The sequence below is a fragment of the Lepidochelys kempii genome, chromosome 13 (assembly GCF_965140285.1).
Source record: "Lepidochelys kempii isolate rLepKem1 chromosome 13, rLepKem1.hap1, whole genome shotgun sequence".
Taxonomy (NCBI): Eukaryota; Metazoa; Chordata; order Testudines; family Cheloniidae; genus Lepidochelys; species Lepidochelys kempii.
The window spans coordinates 8,268,046-8,284,219 of NC_136392.1; the positions used below are offsets into that span (position 1 = coordinate 8,268,046).

The 16,174-nt window shown below is 45.7% G+C and overlaps 1 protein-coding gene across 2 annotated transcripts in view; it reads left to right on the forward strand.

Moving 5' to 3' along the window:
• The first annotated feature begins 1,461 nt into the window (after nt 1-1,461).
• The window catches only part of CABLES2 (Cdk5 and Abl enzyme substrate 2), a 42,516-nt gene continuing 27,803 nt past the window's right edge, over nt 1,462-16,174 (forward strand). For both annotated transcript variants that reach the window (XM_073309123.1, XM_073309125.1), the window contains exon 1: nt 1,462-1,952. In XM_073309123.1, coding sequence (XP_073165224.1) covers nt 1,516-1,952 — 437 coding nt within the window. In that variant the 5' untranslated portion in view covers nt 1,462-1,515. The remainder of the gene's footprint in view (nt 1,953-16,174) is intronic.

The following is a 16,174-nucleotide window of genomic DNA, read 5'->3' on the forward strand; positions in this document are numbered from 1 at the left end:
GAAGTTGTTGAAATCATGGTGGAATTCCTCAAGGGCTTCTTTTCCATGGGTCCAGATGATGAAGATGTCATCAATATAGCACAAGTAGAGTAGGGGCTTTAGGGGACGAGAGCTGAGGAAGCATTGTTCTAAATCAGCCATAAAAATGTTGGCATACTGTGGGGCCATGCGGGTACCCATAGTTACAGATACACAGATTCCCAGGCCAGAAGGGACCATTGTGACTATCTAGTCTGACCTCCTGTATAACACCGGCAATATAACTCCCCAAAAATAATTCGTAGACATCTTGTAAAAACAAAAACAGCCAACCTTGATTTTAAAATGTCCAGTGATGGAGAAAACATGTCAAACAAAATAACCAAACCCCCTTGAACGCAACTGGAGGCTGTAAAACCCTCTGAGCAGAGACTGCATTTGTTTCTGTCACCTGCCCTCAGTGCTGAAAGTGTTCTGGAAAAAGTGTGTGTATAGTGTGGGGGGAGGTGGGCTATAATAGACTGGGAGCAGCAGCTTTGGTGAAACTGAGTTTAAAGTTCACTCCTTCGCAAACCAGCTTGATTTTTTTTATTTATTTTTATTTATTTTAAACCAGGTCTCTGACCCCTTGAAACCTCCCCCCCCCCCCATTTAAGCACCACCTACAGTTCTGAGCACATCAAGGGATCTAGCTAATAAATAAATAAATAACATACGAAAAATACTGCTACTTTCAAAGCACAGCAGGCATGTTAATGCATTAGCCCTTCAACTCCCTGCTTGGGGGGCAGATTAGAATCACGGTTCCATGCGGGAGAAGCTCAGATACAGGGAGGGTAGGTGACTTGCAAAAGGACCCACAGCCAGCCCTAGTTACAGCAGGTCATAGAATATCAGGGTTGGAAGGGACCTCAGGAGGTCATCTAGTCCAACCCCCTGCTCAAAGCAGGACCAATCCCCGATTTTAGCCCCTGATCCCTAAATGGCCCCCTTAAGGATTGAGCTCACAACCCTGGGTTGAGCAGGCCAATGCTCAACACTGAGCTATCCCTCCCCAACATCTGCACGACACATCCCTCTGGCTCCTCATGGAGATGGTGCCCTTTGTGTGTCTGGCCCCAGGGGGCAGGTGCTTTCTGTGCTCCCCCCCAGGGGTGTGTCTCCTTGTAGCTCCATCCCCAGGGGGTGGGACCCCTTGGACCCCCCGGGGAGGGTCTCTTCGTCTCCCATACTTGGGGAGTGTTTCCTTGTGCCCCCACCCCGGGCGGGCTGGTCGCCGTGTGCCCCCGCCCCTAGGACCGCGGTCCCTTGTGACTCCCCTCGGCTCCCCCTTTATGCGCCCTGGCCTATCGCCGGCTTTAGGACCCAGTAGAGCCCGCAGGGCCAGTGGGGCGGGATCGACAATGGGGACTGGGGGACAGGCTGAGCCAATGAGCGCACGCCGCGGCCCGTTCCTCATTTGCATGCCGGCGCGAAGCGGCCAATGGGGGCGGCGGCTGGCTGAGGCGGCCGCGCAGCCAGCGGCGGAGGAAGAGGATGGCGGCGGCCGCGGCGTGCGGGTCCCCCGCCAGCCGCCCGTCCCGGGAGCAGCCCCCGCCGCGGAAGCGGGGCGACTCCCGGCGCAGGCAGGCCGCCCTCTACTTCCTCAACAACATCTCCCTCGACGGGCGGCCCCCCGGCCTGGCCCCGCACAAGCCGCCGCCGCCGCCCCCCTCGGCCCCGGCCGGGGAGGAGGCGGCGGCGGAGCCGGCCGGAGCCCTCACCCGGCTCCTTCCCGCCCCGCTGCCTCCTAGCGGGGCCAAGGGCGAGGCGGAGCCGGCGGGGCTGCCCCCGTTCCTGCCCCAGCTGCTCCTGGGCGGCCAGCTCGGGCCCCTGCCCCCCACGCCGCCCGCTGGCCCCCCGGGGCTGCTCAGCCCCACGCAGCTCGTCCCAGGAGGCGGCGGCGGATTCACGCTGGAGGTGCAGCGGCAAAGGTGAGCGCCCGGCGGGGGGGGGGGGGTCCCGGACTCCTGGGTCCCTCCCCCAGTGTGGGGGGTGGCCGTGTCCCCGCCGCGCTCGCCTGCCCTGGACGGAGGGTCGGAGCAGGCGGGACCCCACCCCGCCCCCCGGGTCTCTGGGCTGAGACCGCGCAGGGGACACTTCATCCCCCCGAAGGAGAATGTGGGGTGAGCCCCTAGCACCTTCCCCCAGCCCGGCGCTCACCCCTGGCCAAGGCACGGGCCTGGGAGAGTCCCGTCCCGAAGGGGGGCTTAGCTGAGACCCTGTTCCCCGGACCCTCCCCACCCCGCGAACTAATCTCCAGCCTAAGAGCAAGCAGGAGGCATGTCAGTGCTATGGAAATCACGGGGTGAGAGGGGGCTGAGAGCCAGCCTGGGAAAGTTGGGAGCACCTCCCGGGGGTGGGGGGGAGAGATGGGAGAAGGGGGTGCGCCAAAGGTCTGGCGCCTTCCTATGTCGGTACCCGAATAGCTCCTAGATTGTATCCCTCTCTCTTTTGTTGAGGTTCGTTAGGAGAAAGCTCTTAGCTGAGTGGCTTGTCTTCATAAAAGCGACAGGAAGTGTGTTGGGGGGTTTGGTTCTGTTCAAGACTACTGATCCCTTTGTCCTCATGCTTATTGGTATGGGAGTGGGAGCCTGTTTCCCTTTTTCTCTCTCTCTCTCTCTCCATCAGAGCCAGCCAGTGACCTTTGGGGGGTTCCTCATCAGCCTGAGATCTAGGAGGTCCTTTTGACATCTGTCTTCCTTAAGGCTGGGCACAAACCAGCTGGTCTGTGTTTCTGTTTCTGTACTCTTAACTGACTTGATATGTTGATACTAGCAGGCATGCTCCTTGCAGAAAAGCTTTTTTCTTCCTTTGAGCCTTACAAAAGTCTGTAAGTGGCTAATGCTTAGTTATTTGATAGCACAGTGATACAGATGCAATGGGTGGTCAGGCTCTTAAAAAGCATTTTTGCGGGGTAAGGGGTTGTTTTGCAACATATTTCAATCAGAAAACAAGCTGTTAGAGTTTGAAGTAATGCAAATCCTGTATTATATGTTTTAGTGATCATAGGTTTTCAACTGTTCAGAAACATGTTTTTTCCCCCTCAGATCATGCTGATACAACTAATTAGGCACAACTTTGTGCCAGTGAATGTGTCCTAGATAGAGCTATAATTTGCTCCCCTTAATCTCAGTTCTTTGTACCTTGTTTTAATTGTCTATTTCTTGTTTACACTATTATTTAATGAGCAATATTAATCAATGGCTGGTATGCTATAGGCGCCCTTGGGTGAACTTCAGAGATGGGTACATTGTGTTTCAGTGAAGAAATATGACTGGACTGTGTTTAGGAGAACTCTTACTGTTCTGAAATTTGGATTATCTAATTATTGATGATCTAATTAATGATTATTCTAGTCATCTTGCTCACACAAATAGCCATACAGTGTTAACTGTCCCACTTAGTCTACAGAGTGGCGGAAACAATAGTACAAAGAGATATGAGCCCCTTAGTCATGGTCAGTGGTTTGCTAACTTCAGAAGTTGATTGCAGTGCTTAAATAGGAATGTTGTTACTCAAGCTGTAATGCCAGACAGCTTCTCTGATGCATCTGACAAATGTACTTGTTCAGTGCAGCTGAAAGTAATGGATAAGTCCTATGATCCATAGGACAGTGTTACCAGGACACATGAAGGCTCCAGCATCAATGAAGATGACTACACAAGTCCTTTTATGATGAGTGACCCATGTCAGTTGTCCTGTCCTGTCCTTTCTTTACTCCTCCACTCCCACTTTCCTATCTCCTCTGCCCCCAATAAAGTAGTGACAGGTCCTGTCTCAGTTCCCTTAGGAAGAGGGAGAGAAGGCCCAACTGTCATGTTTGGCTTTTTACACACTGCAGATTACTGTACAAAATATTGTTATTGCATAAGATCTAAAGAAACAATGTTGCTCCGCAACATCTTCCTGCACAACACACCGGTATACCATGTGTTGTCCACAAAGTCTTTATATGCAGGAGCAGGCTGCCCTCTCCATGTTAGCTCTCTAGAAACAACCGTGTTGATCAACAGTATTTTTCTTGCAGGTGCACATTAATAACAAGCAGTTCTTCATTTTTCAAGGAAGATACAAGTAACAGGAGGTGTTCTGGTTGTGTGCACTTCCTTTTGACTTTTAAAATCATAATTAAATCTCTTGAGAGAAATTTCCACCTGGCTCTCTGCTTGTATAAGCACTAACGTGCCCCTGCACTTTGTAGGTATAGACACCTATGTACCTGTAGGTGTCTTGCATGCTACAGACACAGAAGCAAAATTGTGTGCATGAAGTTTTGCATATGTACGCCAATGGAGGCAGAAGAAATACAACTGGATATGTAAATTAACTGTTCGGTGACTCCTCCCCTTCATGTGCCAAGTTAATTATAAGGAACTAACACAGTGTGTATTACACAAACAGCCATGTGACCTTATAGTATGTAAACATTCCTGTCCTTTCAGAGGAACAGCCGTGTTAGTCTGTATTCGCAAAAAGAAAAGGAGTACTTGTGGCACCTTAGAGACTAACCAATTTATTTGAGCATGAGCTTTCGTGAGCTACAGCTCACTTCATCAGATGTTTACCGTGGAAACTGCAGCAGACTTTATATACACACAGAAATCACATCTCCCTCCTCTTGTCTGAGGTCATTTCTCCCTATTCAGTATCTAATTCAGATGGTAATCTTCTTAGGTCAGTGACTGGTCACATTGTTTGTCTGTACGGCACCATGCACATCTACGGTGCTGTACTAAATAACTAGGTTTAGCCTTGGGTCTTGAGAAGTAGTCCGTGCGTCTGCAAAGAAGGAAAATTTCTGCTGTATATTTTCAGTGGAACAGGTTTCTATTATCCACATAGAATGGGGTTTTTTATTCCATCATATGCACCAGCCACTGTATAATATGGAACAGAAATATTTCACAATAGTTGCATGTTTTTTCTAGCATCCCAATCTTCTGCAAAACAATGGGGAAAACAATTGTGGTCATTTTAGTGGGACTCTGGAATTTAAATAGTAGATATTTTGTGTAACACATTACATAATCAGTTTTTGCTATATGGTGGTGCTCACTCAAATGGATTAAACTATTTATGTCATGTAAATAAGTTCCAAATCGATGTATTCATAACACATCCAATGCCCCTGTAATATTGTGGCACAGCTGTTGATTCCATGGCACTGTCACCCATATAATTACAAAAAGAAAAGGAGGACTTGTGGCACCTTAGAGACTAACCAATTTATTAGAGCATAAGCTTTCGTGAGCTACAGCTCACTTCTTCAGATGCATATCGTGGAAACTGCAGCAGGCTTTATATATACACAGAGAATATGAAACAATACCTATTCCCACCCCACTGTCCTGCTGGTAATAGCTTATCTAAAGTGATTTCCAGCACAAATCCAGGTTTTCTCACCCTCCACCCCCCCACACAAATTCACTCTTGGGCTATCACCAGCAGGAGAGTGAATTTGTGTGGGGGGGTGGAGGGTGAGAAAACCTGGATTTGTGCTGGAAATCACTTTAGATAAGCTATTACCAGCAGGACAGTGGGGTGGGAATAGGTATTGTTTCATATTCTCTGTGTATATATAAAGCCTGCTGCAGTTTCCACGATATGCATCTGAAGAAGTGAGCTGTAGCTCACGAAAGCTTATGCTCTAATAAATTGGTTAGTCTCTAAGGTGCCACAAGTCCTCCTTTTCTTTTTGCGAATACAGACTAACACGGCTGTTACTCTGAAACATATAATTACAGAGAACATTCTAAATGTATTTGTACAGTGTTGCTAACTAGAATGTGGCTTCACTCAAGAACTTGTTAATGTTTGGATGCTATTGGGAAGAGCCAAGGTAAGAACATAAGAATGGCCATACTGGGTCAGACCAAAGGTCCATCTAGCCCAATATCCTGTCTTCCAACAGAGGCCAATGCCAGGTACTTCAGAGGGAATTAACAGAATAGGTAATCCTCAAGTGATCCATCCCCTGCTGCACATTCCCAGCTTCTGGCAAACAGAAGATAGCTGACATGTCTGATCAGTATAGACTGGGGCAAATCATGATTAAACTCTACTAGATGAAGGGTTTAATGAATATTGGCTAACATTATGCTGAACACAGTTTGCTCAGGTCCTAGCTGACTGGTCAGTGATATGATGCTCAGTTACTCACAGTTGCTGTACAGTGGTCTAGTAAAGACAAGCCGGTAGGGTGGAAAGTTCCAACACATACCCCTTATTAATATTTAGCCTGACAGAATACGCTAATAGAGTTTTCTTTCTTGAGCTGCTTTATAGATCTCAATACCCAATTTTAAAATGCTGCTGTCTATACATGGTACATTTAAAAGAAAGACTGAAGGTTGAAAGCCTTTGTCTTTTGTGCATGTGGTCTGGTAGAATATCTAAAATTACAAACACGCTTTTTCACCACCTTCCTTTTTCTGTTGGTCATCCCTCCTCCCTCTCTGTTTCTCCGTCTTACTCTGTTCTTTTGTTCTTTCAAAGAATAAGGCTAACGAGAGGGAGGAGGTGAATAGAGCAGCATTTCCAGATCTTACTGAATTTCTGCAGCTGGGCCTCAAATTGACAGTTTGCCGTGGAAGCAGATAACTGAGGGCTCTGAAAATAGCCAAGTTATGAAAGCGTGAAGAATGGGAGCAAAAACTATACATGACATTGTTTATTATGTACTTGAGAGGTTTTGGTATGGCACCAATGTAGGGAATAACAGTGAAATATATCTGCTGTGCATTTTGTTTAGCCTGCAAACAAATATCTGGCCAGATTAAAGCCTCAGCAGTCACAATTCCATTTCACATTCTGCATGCAGTCACTTTCTTTCCCAAATTAAGCTGGCTTTGTCTTAGCAATTGGGGGAACTGTTCAAAATGCTGATGTGCGGTGTGTGATTGCTGATAAATGAGAAATGTCTTAATTGATTTCTATCATCTTTATAGGTGGGTGATATCAATATATGATTTATAGTTAAGGCTGACAGGTTTTTCTAAATAGCTGCTATTAATTGTGTGTCATATTGATAGTCACCATAAAATTAATTCAGTATGTAAAACGGCAGAAATATCCCACCAAGCATCTGTATCTGTGACTGTTGATGTCGTGTTTTGCAGCACCATCATTTGTATTGAAGAAACGTTTTATCTTTAAGCCATTTCTGCAAACATACATGTTTGATCCATATGGATAGGGCAACATGTTGTTAAAATATCTTTTGAAAAATGTTTCAAATGAGGTCATTACTGAGACCCTAGCAGATATTAAAATCATAACATAGACTGCTTTCTATGCCATTTAGTTTTAATTTTGTAAGACTTCAAATGTATTTTGATAGTGCACTGAGCACACACAGTACTTTACAAGAAGCAGAAGATTTAATAACTTTATTAAGATGTTAAAATTTAAAAAATGGTACAGAGTTTAAGCGTAGAAGTTTCTGGTTATGAGAGAATAAGGTACAGATTATCAAGGGGTGCAAAGTTTGGTTTAGGATCGGGTGGCGTAAGGAATACATAATCTGCAATATCCCCGATTGGGGGTAAAAGGTTAACGGGTCAAAGTACAGACATTGAGATACGGGGATATGTTGTTCATATAATGGCTATGTTCAGGTGTGGAGTATAGTGAGTGGATATGATGGTGAGGATGGGTTTACCCTCATTTGGTGCGATTTAATGTTCAGTGAGTTTATGGTTCCAAACAAAGAACAAACAAGTCCCCAGCTTTTGCAGAGCTTACCATCTGCCGGCACAAGTACAGTAGTGGCATGTGCGTTGTATAGCTGAAATGAATAAATTCACAATTTACACTTTGTTTGTCTAAATGTTAGCCAGGCATTAGCCCAGTCCCCGTTTAGCAAGTACCATTTTCACGCACATAACTTGTGCCTGCCTGCCTTTGCAGCAGCAAACAAATTGCGGGTATAAAGATTGTTTGCATGGCTAGTGTCTGTTGTGCCCACCAATCATCCTAATATTCATGTTCACAATTCGCCAAACAAAACAACAAAAACCCACTGTGTAACATAAGTCTATAAAAGAGAAGCTAGCCTGCAGAAAAAAATATGCCTTGATGTGCTCTGCACTCTGACCAAAGAGTCCTTCTGCAAAATTTCCATTGTGACTGACCTATGAGATCATTTGATATCTTCTAAAGGGGACCAACAGCTTTTAAAAATATATTTTAAGATCCCAATCACGGGAAATCTATGTGTAGACTTAATTATACTTGCAATTGTTCTTATCTGCATGCAGTTGCTGTAATTTTTCAAAGCAATTAATTGCTTGTGAAAATGTCATTGACAGGTGCATTAGAATCAAGTATATGCTAGTAAAGACACAGCCATGCCTTTTATATCATTTTTACCCCACGTGCAAGTTACAGGCAGGGCATCACCCCTGTTCTGGAGAAACCACTGCTAGAAGTGAAACCAATACAAGTGAAATCCTTGCCCTTTTCTGAGACAGTAAAAAATGAACCCTGCCAATTGATATGTACTCATGAGCAATATTAATCTAAACTCTTTATAACTTACAACAAAAAATGGGGGTGTTTTCATCCCAATTTCTCAGCAAAAATATCCTAGCAGATTCTGTAGCAAGGTCTCATGTGACCAGGACTTCATTATTTTCACAGTAGTCTGCTATAAATATACTTGTTGAAATACCATAAATTATAATTGTCCAATATATATGTAGTGATGCAGTATTCGTGGGGAGGTTAACAACTTACTTGAGAACTTACAGCATTCAGTGATTTTCAGTGTTCTTCCCCCATCCCTACTCAGCAAACTAGTGAGGTTTTTACTGCATTGTGTTTTAAAATGTATCCTCTAGCTTTGAAATCTGTTTGGGATCTCAGTTTATTTTTTAAAACAAAATCTATTCAATTCACCTTTAAAAGAATATCTTTCCCCAAGAAACCTGAGGTAGTGAACTAGTGTCTTCCTGGTATGCAACAGTTGTACCGTTTCTGAGAACTGTGAGTGTGTGTGTGTGTGTGTGTGATGAGTCAATGTTTAGACTGTCAGATGCTTTTTACCAAAACAAGTTTTAGAGCAGGAGTCTCTCTTCTCAATAACTGCAGATAAGTGGACTGTTCAAACTTAAAACTGCTAAGCTGATTGAACTGATGGCCATTCCACCTTGTCTATATTTGAATTGCATGCCCCAGTGCTGCTGTATACTGTTGACATAGGATATGGGAAGTTATTGCGGGTGATCATAAAACCAGTCCATGTGAAGTGTTAGCTTAATAACACTGGGATGTGTATTTCCATTTGTTGCAAGCTATTCACTAATAGGGGGATGAGGCAGGTAGTGCAGGTTATTTACCACCAGTTCAGAGAGCTCCTTCAAATTACAAATATGAATTGGCTCTCTGACCTTTTTTGCAATAAGAGCATCAGCTAGCCAGTATCTTTTCTGTAGCTCTGTAAACTTCCCCTGAATAAATGGTTTTATTGTTTGGTTAGCTGGAATAAAACTTCAGCATCTACCCTGTATATCTTTCCCAAATAGTGACAGTTTCACAGCTTTAAAGCTAAACATGCCTGGAGATGCCTGTGATCCTTCATAGAAATATTTTGGCTCTGTGGTTTATTCAGAGTTTAAAAATGCTTTGTCCTCAGTCACATAAGCAAACATAATGAAATTTAGATTGTGTAACAAACGTGGAGTATTTCTGATAAAGCAGGTAACTACGTACTGATTGCCCTGAGCTAAAAACATTCTGGCATTCTTCAAATGTAGAGCTCTTAAACTCCTACATAGCTAGTCTTTGGCTTCTAGCTATTGAGTTTATGGTCTATTGTAAACTGCTATTACAGTTTTACCGTCAGAAAGCAGATGTTAAATTGAAGGTCTTTAATTGTTATCTTGTAAACAAAGTAATTATATTAGAGGGACACTCATCCCCCAAATCCGTGCCCTTAAAAAATTATAGGGTGCGCCCAGAAGTGGATTAAGATTTATTATGGCCCTAGGCACAAAAAAAACACTCTGGGGGACCCGGGGGGCCAGAACCGGAGGGGTTAGGGGGGCCATGCCTCCCCACACTTTTTAAAAGGTAGGGGGTCATCCCCCCCCCACTCTTTAACATGGGCGTAGTAGCATCAGGCAGAGCAGCAGCGACACGGGCGTAGTTTGTGGGGGGGGGGGGGCAAGGGGCGTTGCCCCCACAAACGGCAAGCCTTGGGCTAGAGGTGACAGGAGAAGCAGTGCCACACATGGTTGTTGCCTCGGGTACAAAGCCCAGGTGGTAGCGGGGGTAGTCTTGGAGCTGGGTGCAAGCACTGAGTGAGCCTGGGGAGAGTGCAGTAGCCACTGAGGCTGGGCCAGGAGCAATAGGAGCTGCACTGGAGGAGCCCTCCCTGCCCGGCTCCTCGCAGCCAGTGAACCTCCCAGCTGGGGCAGGGTCTCCTCTACCCGCAGGGCGTGTCTGCAGGCCTGAAGGGCGAGGCAGGAAGCCAGACTGGATCCCTCGCCCTTCAGTCCCAACAGCAGCGGCATGCCCCGGGGAGTGGGGACACAGGCTGGGGGCTGCTCTCGGGCACCCTGCCCCCCATCTAGGGCAGGCAGAGGATCTGGGGCTCTATACAGTGGGCTGGGCTCCCTCAGGCACCACTATCTGACTCCGGTTTCCAGCCTGGCCAGAGGCAGGGCCGCAGTTCTGGCACTGGTGCGCCCAGTTTCTTCCTCCCCCCCCCTTTTACCCAGGGTCCAGTGCTCCTGTGGGGGCTCCCAAATTGGCCAGGGCCCATGCGTTAGTGAGCCACTGGGGGCGCTGGTAACAATCCCTATATTTAGGTTGCCTAACTCTTTTCATTATAAAAGATTCTGGTAATCTTTTCCTGAGAAGTTTTAACACAGTCGTTGTTTTCAGCAGGCCTTCAAAATCCAGCAGGGGTTATAGAGAAGTGCTTTTTCTTTGTCCTGTTAAATTCCATTCAGGTTTGGGTGAGAGGTAAATTTGTGTTTTAAAACAACACTTGAGTGGCGTGTGTTCCTCTGGAAAGCTTTAACAACAAGCCAAGGTGATAACTGAGCTTAACATTCTGAGGCCTGGCTCGCACTGCTGCCAAAGCAGTAGCGCACGTTTCATTGGAAGCTGCTGGCACAATAGTGGGTGAAGAGTTGGGCTGGATGCACCCCTCCTCAGACCCAGCACATGATCACAGCAGCCCATTTCCACCTCTGAGAAAGCAACATTCTCCAGCTGCTAGTGGACATGGATAGTCCTGTGGCTTAAGTGGTAGAAGTCTCTGGACTTGTCTTCACTATTATGGGGGTAAGTCAACCTAAGTTACTCTACTCTAGCTACGTGAATAAGGTAGTTGGAGTCGATGTAGCTTAGGTCGACTTAGTGCAGTGAAGACACCAGGGTGCGTCAACGGGAGATGCTCTCCAGTCGATTTCCCCTATTCCTCTTAGAGAGCTGGAGTACCAGGGTCGACCAGAGAGAGAGCTCTGCTGTCGATTTACTGGGTCTTCACTAGACCCACTAAATTGAGCCCTGCTGCAGCAGTGTTCATCTCCCTGTAGTGAAGATCAACCCTCAGTTGCAGGATTCAGAGTTCAAATGCTGCTTATGCTGTATGATGGGAAGATTGTTACAACTGTATATAACCTTGTTTTTAATCATTTTCCTTCATTTAAAAAAAAAAACAAACTCTAGGAAATTGCATTCAGAACAAGCTAAAAAAATATTTAGGTTGAAAAGAAGGTCAAGTATTGGAAAGTTGGGGAAATGTCAAGTACAGTTGCCATGCAACCATAATCCTAAATAACATCCTTTTAACATAGTTTTTTAATGCGACACATAACGCCAAGCACTGTTCTCAACGTGTCCCACGCTGAGGCCATAAATTGTTTTTTGTTTTGTTTTTTAAGTTTTATTTCTAAATGTAATCTGTATTTTGCATCTTGAGTGACCCAAATAATGTGACAATATGTGTCCTATGCTTTGTGTATGGACAGACCTACATAGATGCCAGTGTGGGGTGCAGTGGGGTTTGGAGAGAAGGTTCTAACATTGTCTTTCATCCAGTGCTGTTCAGAGGAATCAGTGCAATCTAAATAGCTTTGGAAATCTCATTTTTGCAATTGCACCGGTGCAAGAACAATTTTTGCAAGGGCACCAATACCCAGTGTTAGCCTGAGGAAATACTGGCTCCCAGCAATCTTTCTAGGTGCTAGCAGGTAAAAGGTGGCATCTGGACTTGAGTTTGAAAAGAAAGCGTTGGTGGTGAGGCTAGAACCTTGTGTTTGTGTGGGTCTAGAGCAGCATTTCTCAAACTGGAGTACGTGGAACCCTTGAGGTCCCCGAGGGGACTCCAGGGGGTCTGCAAGCCCTGCTGATCAACTCCTCCCCCTTCCTCTGTCTCCTGGAGGCTACTGAAGCCAAACTGGGAGATTTTAGGCACTAAAAGTCTGGCAGTGCAGCGGGGCTAAGGCAGGCTTCCTGTCTGCCCTGGCTTCGTGCTGCTCTCGGAAGTGGCTGGCATGTCTTTGTGGCCCCTAGGGGTGGGCCAGAGCGTTTCCATGCACTGCCCCTGCCCTGACTCCGCAGCTCCCATTGGCTAGGAACTGTGGCCAATGGGAGCTGTGGGGGCAGTTCTTATGCGCTGAGGCAGCACGCAGAGACTCCCTCCTCCTCCCCCCACCTAGGAGCCGCTGCCAGAGAGATGTGCCGGTCGCTTTTGGGAGCTGCCCGAGGTAGGTGCTGCCGGGCCAGAGCCTGCACCTGAGCCCAGAGCCCACACCCAAACTCCCTCCCAGAGCCCGCACTCCTTCCTGCAAACCTCTGCTCCAGCCTGGTGAAAGTGAGTGAGGGTGGGGGAGAGCAAGCGACTGAGGGAGGGAGAGATGGAATGAGCGGGGGGGTAGGAAGAGGTGGGGTGGGTTGGGTCCTTGGCAAAAGAGGTAGGGTGGGGGTGGGGCTTGGGGGTTCACAAAAAATTTAAAATCAAAATGGGGGTCCTTGGGTTGTTAAAGTTTGAGAGCCGCTGGTCTAGAGCAGGGTGGGCAAACTTTTTGGCCTGAGGGCCACATCAGGGTGCAAAACTGTATTGAGGGCCGGGTAGGGAGGGCTGTGCCTCCCCAAACAGCCTGGTCCCCGCCCCCCATCCAACCCCCCATGCTCCTTGTGCCCTAGCGCCCCTCGGGACCCCACCCCCTATCCACACCCCTGACAGGCCCCCCGGGACTTCCACGACTATCCAACCTCCCCTGACCCCCCCCCCAGAACCTCTGCCCCATCCAACCTCCCCCTGCTCCCTATCCCCTCACTGCCCCAACCCCTATCCACACCCCCGCCCCCTAGGACCCCACCCCCATCCAACCCCCCCTGACAGGCCCCCCGGGACTCCCATGCCTATCCGAACCCCCCCCCCCCCCCGAACCTCCTCTCAGGGGCCGGGTGGGATGGTCCTGCGGGCCGTAGTTTGCCCACCTCTGGTCTAGAGGGTAGGGGATATTGGTTTGATGGAAAGGTGGTGGGGTTGTGTATTAAACAACTAGAATGAAATCTCTTTACAAATGTGTTGTGTACAAGCGCCTTTCTCAGTCAAATGCTTGGAGATGCTGCAGTTCTACTGTATTGGGTGCTTTTGTTTTAATGAGATGTGAATGAGCAACCATTTATTCTACCAGCGGAGTGCAAGTTGTCTTTCACAGTAGTGTATTCATGTGAATTGTCTCTAGTAACCAAAACAAATATCCATTCTGGCAAATATGCATTTCACTAAAAAATGTTTTCTTTGTATTTCATTTACTGTCACTGCCACCTGACCACAAGGCTTTCCCCTTATAACTGACTTGCTGCTGCTTGTTTTGGCCTCATTCCTGTGTCTTCAACACAGACTGAATGGATTGTACTGTAGAGGAAGAGTCAATCTGAGAATTTTCAGGTTTCAGAGTAGCAGCCTTGTTAGTCTGTATCTGCAAAAAGAAAAGGAGGACTTGTGGCACCTTAGAGATTAACAAATTGATTTGAGCATCCGATGAAGTGAGCTGGAGCCCACGAAAGCTTATGCTCAAATAAATTTGTTAGTCTCTAAGGTGCCACAAGTACTCCTTTTCTTTTTGAGAATTTTAAGTTGTGTGTGTGTGTGTGTGTGTGTATATATATATATATATATATATATGGAAATTGGCAGAAACGGGAAAGGAAAGGCAGAAAAAGCACACGGCATTTTAATGGAGTTTTAGTGATAAGTTATATCTCTCCCAGCATGTGATGGTGGCTCTCTGAGGAATAGTTGGAATTCTCAGAACACTAGGCATGCTTTAGAGGACTGTAGACAGCCATTTTGGTGGTTTTGTTACAACAGATGGCTTTCATAATACTTACTTGCAAAGCATTATTTAATCCTTGAATTGTCTACACACTCAGCACCAAAACTGCATGATATATGAAATGCAGTGAACTTTGAGCATGTTATTTCTAAGCATTAGGCCTTATGTAGTTGTGAAATGTGGTCCTGGTGTTCGCTGTAACTTTTTTCTTGTATTTGGAGCAAATGATTGTCTGAGCTTTAGGGCTGGTCTACACTACGGGGCGGGATCGATCTAAATTACGCAACTTCAGCTATGTGAATAATTGAAGGTAAGCAGAAAAGACATGTGGTGAAGAGAGAAGTTTGACTATTTAAATACATCGCTGTCTGTGTGAACCAATTTATATCATTCATACAATTTTAAAGGTTGCCTGTGAAGGCTGTTATCAGTCTCGTAATAATAGAGGTTGAGATACACATGATTGGTCTAGTTCTCAGTGTTGTACATCCAATTTGAATGGCGTATGATGCAAATATTGAGCTGTAAACAGTTAGTGAAACTTGACTTAAAGTGAATGTCAATATGGTCACTAAAATTGATTTCTTCACTATGTTGTTGTGTGCAGAATTTAAAACTGGGCGTTCCATTGGATACATGACTTGAGCTTGCAGTTACCATAGTTAGCTGTACAAATTGTGCTTGGTTATCAAAGTGATTTGGCCAATCTAAATAGACAGACAGAATTGAGCAATCACAGGCACAAACTAGGTCAATTTTTTGTCCGTGAATGCATAATGATGGTAATTTCACACCTTAATATCGTGATAATCCTGCCTTAGGTTCTGTCAAACAGTTGAAAGGTAATCGAGATAAGAAGAGTGTGCGTTTAAATCCTTTCGCTGTATCACTGAAGAACTCGGAAGGAAAGTAATTTTCTGAACTGAAGTAAGGGTATCCTCGTAGTAGAGTCCATGACTGTAGAAGTTGCCATCTGATGGTTCACCAGACGCCAAGTTTGTTGAACTTCCTGTTGTAATGCAAACCATCTCTTTGATAAAGCATTTGGTGATTGATGAAACTTTGCTACATTATTATAGTTGATGGATATTATAATCTAGATAATACGTAGTCCTGCCATGAGTGCAGGGGACTGGACTAGATGACCTCTTGAGGGCCCTTCCAGTCCTACAATCCTATGAAGTTCTATTTGGACTTTCTCCTGTCTGTTATGGATGGTTTAAAAATGTCAAACATTAATTTGTCACAAGTTAAGCTTCCACGGTGATGGAAGCAAGAACAAACTAATAATATGCTTTCCTTTTATGGCAGTTAATTTGTAGTGTTATCTAAGAAGCTGAATTCTTGTGTGGAATATGTAGATTAATTCTGACCAGATAATAAGTAAATTAGCCACAAATGGGTTTTTGGAATACAAATTCGTTAGAGCATCCTTAAAAAGGGTCTGGCATGTTAGAGAGGTGATGAAATATTGGCTGCATTAGCATTTAATATTCTTCTAGGATAGTGGATGAGCCCCCTCTGCCTTTATCCTTTGAACAGTGTCTCTCCAATACATGGCATGATAAACTAAAAGCTAATGTCACACTGAACATGGGAGGAAGTCAATAACCTGCTGCAGTTCAGATTCTAGAAACTGTATGATCATGGAGCTGCAGCATCTCAAATTACTGCCATTCCACTGGTCTCTACCAATGATATGCCCTTCACAACAGTAGTAACTCAAGAGAACTTGCTCCATCAGCACATCCTTAGCAAAGAGTTTATAAAAGATACCCTAACCGGTATATAACTGTACGGTAACGCTAAGAAGTGACTTCTAAAATAGTTGAACTACACATTGGCTTCTGACT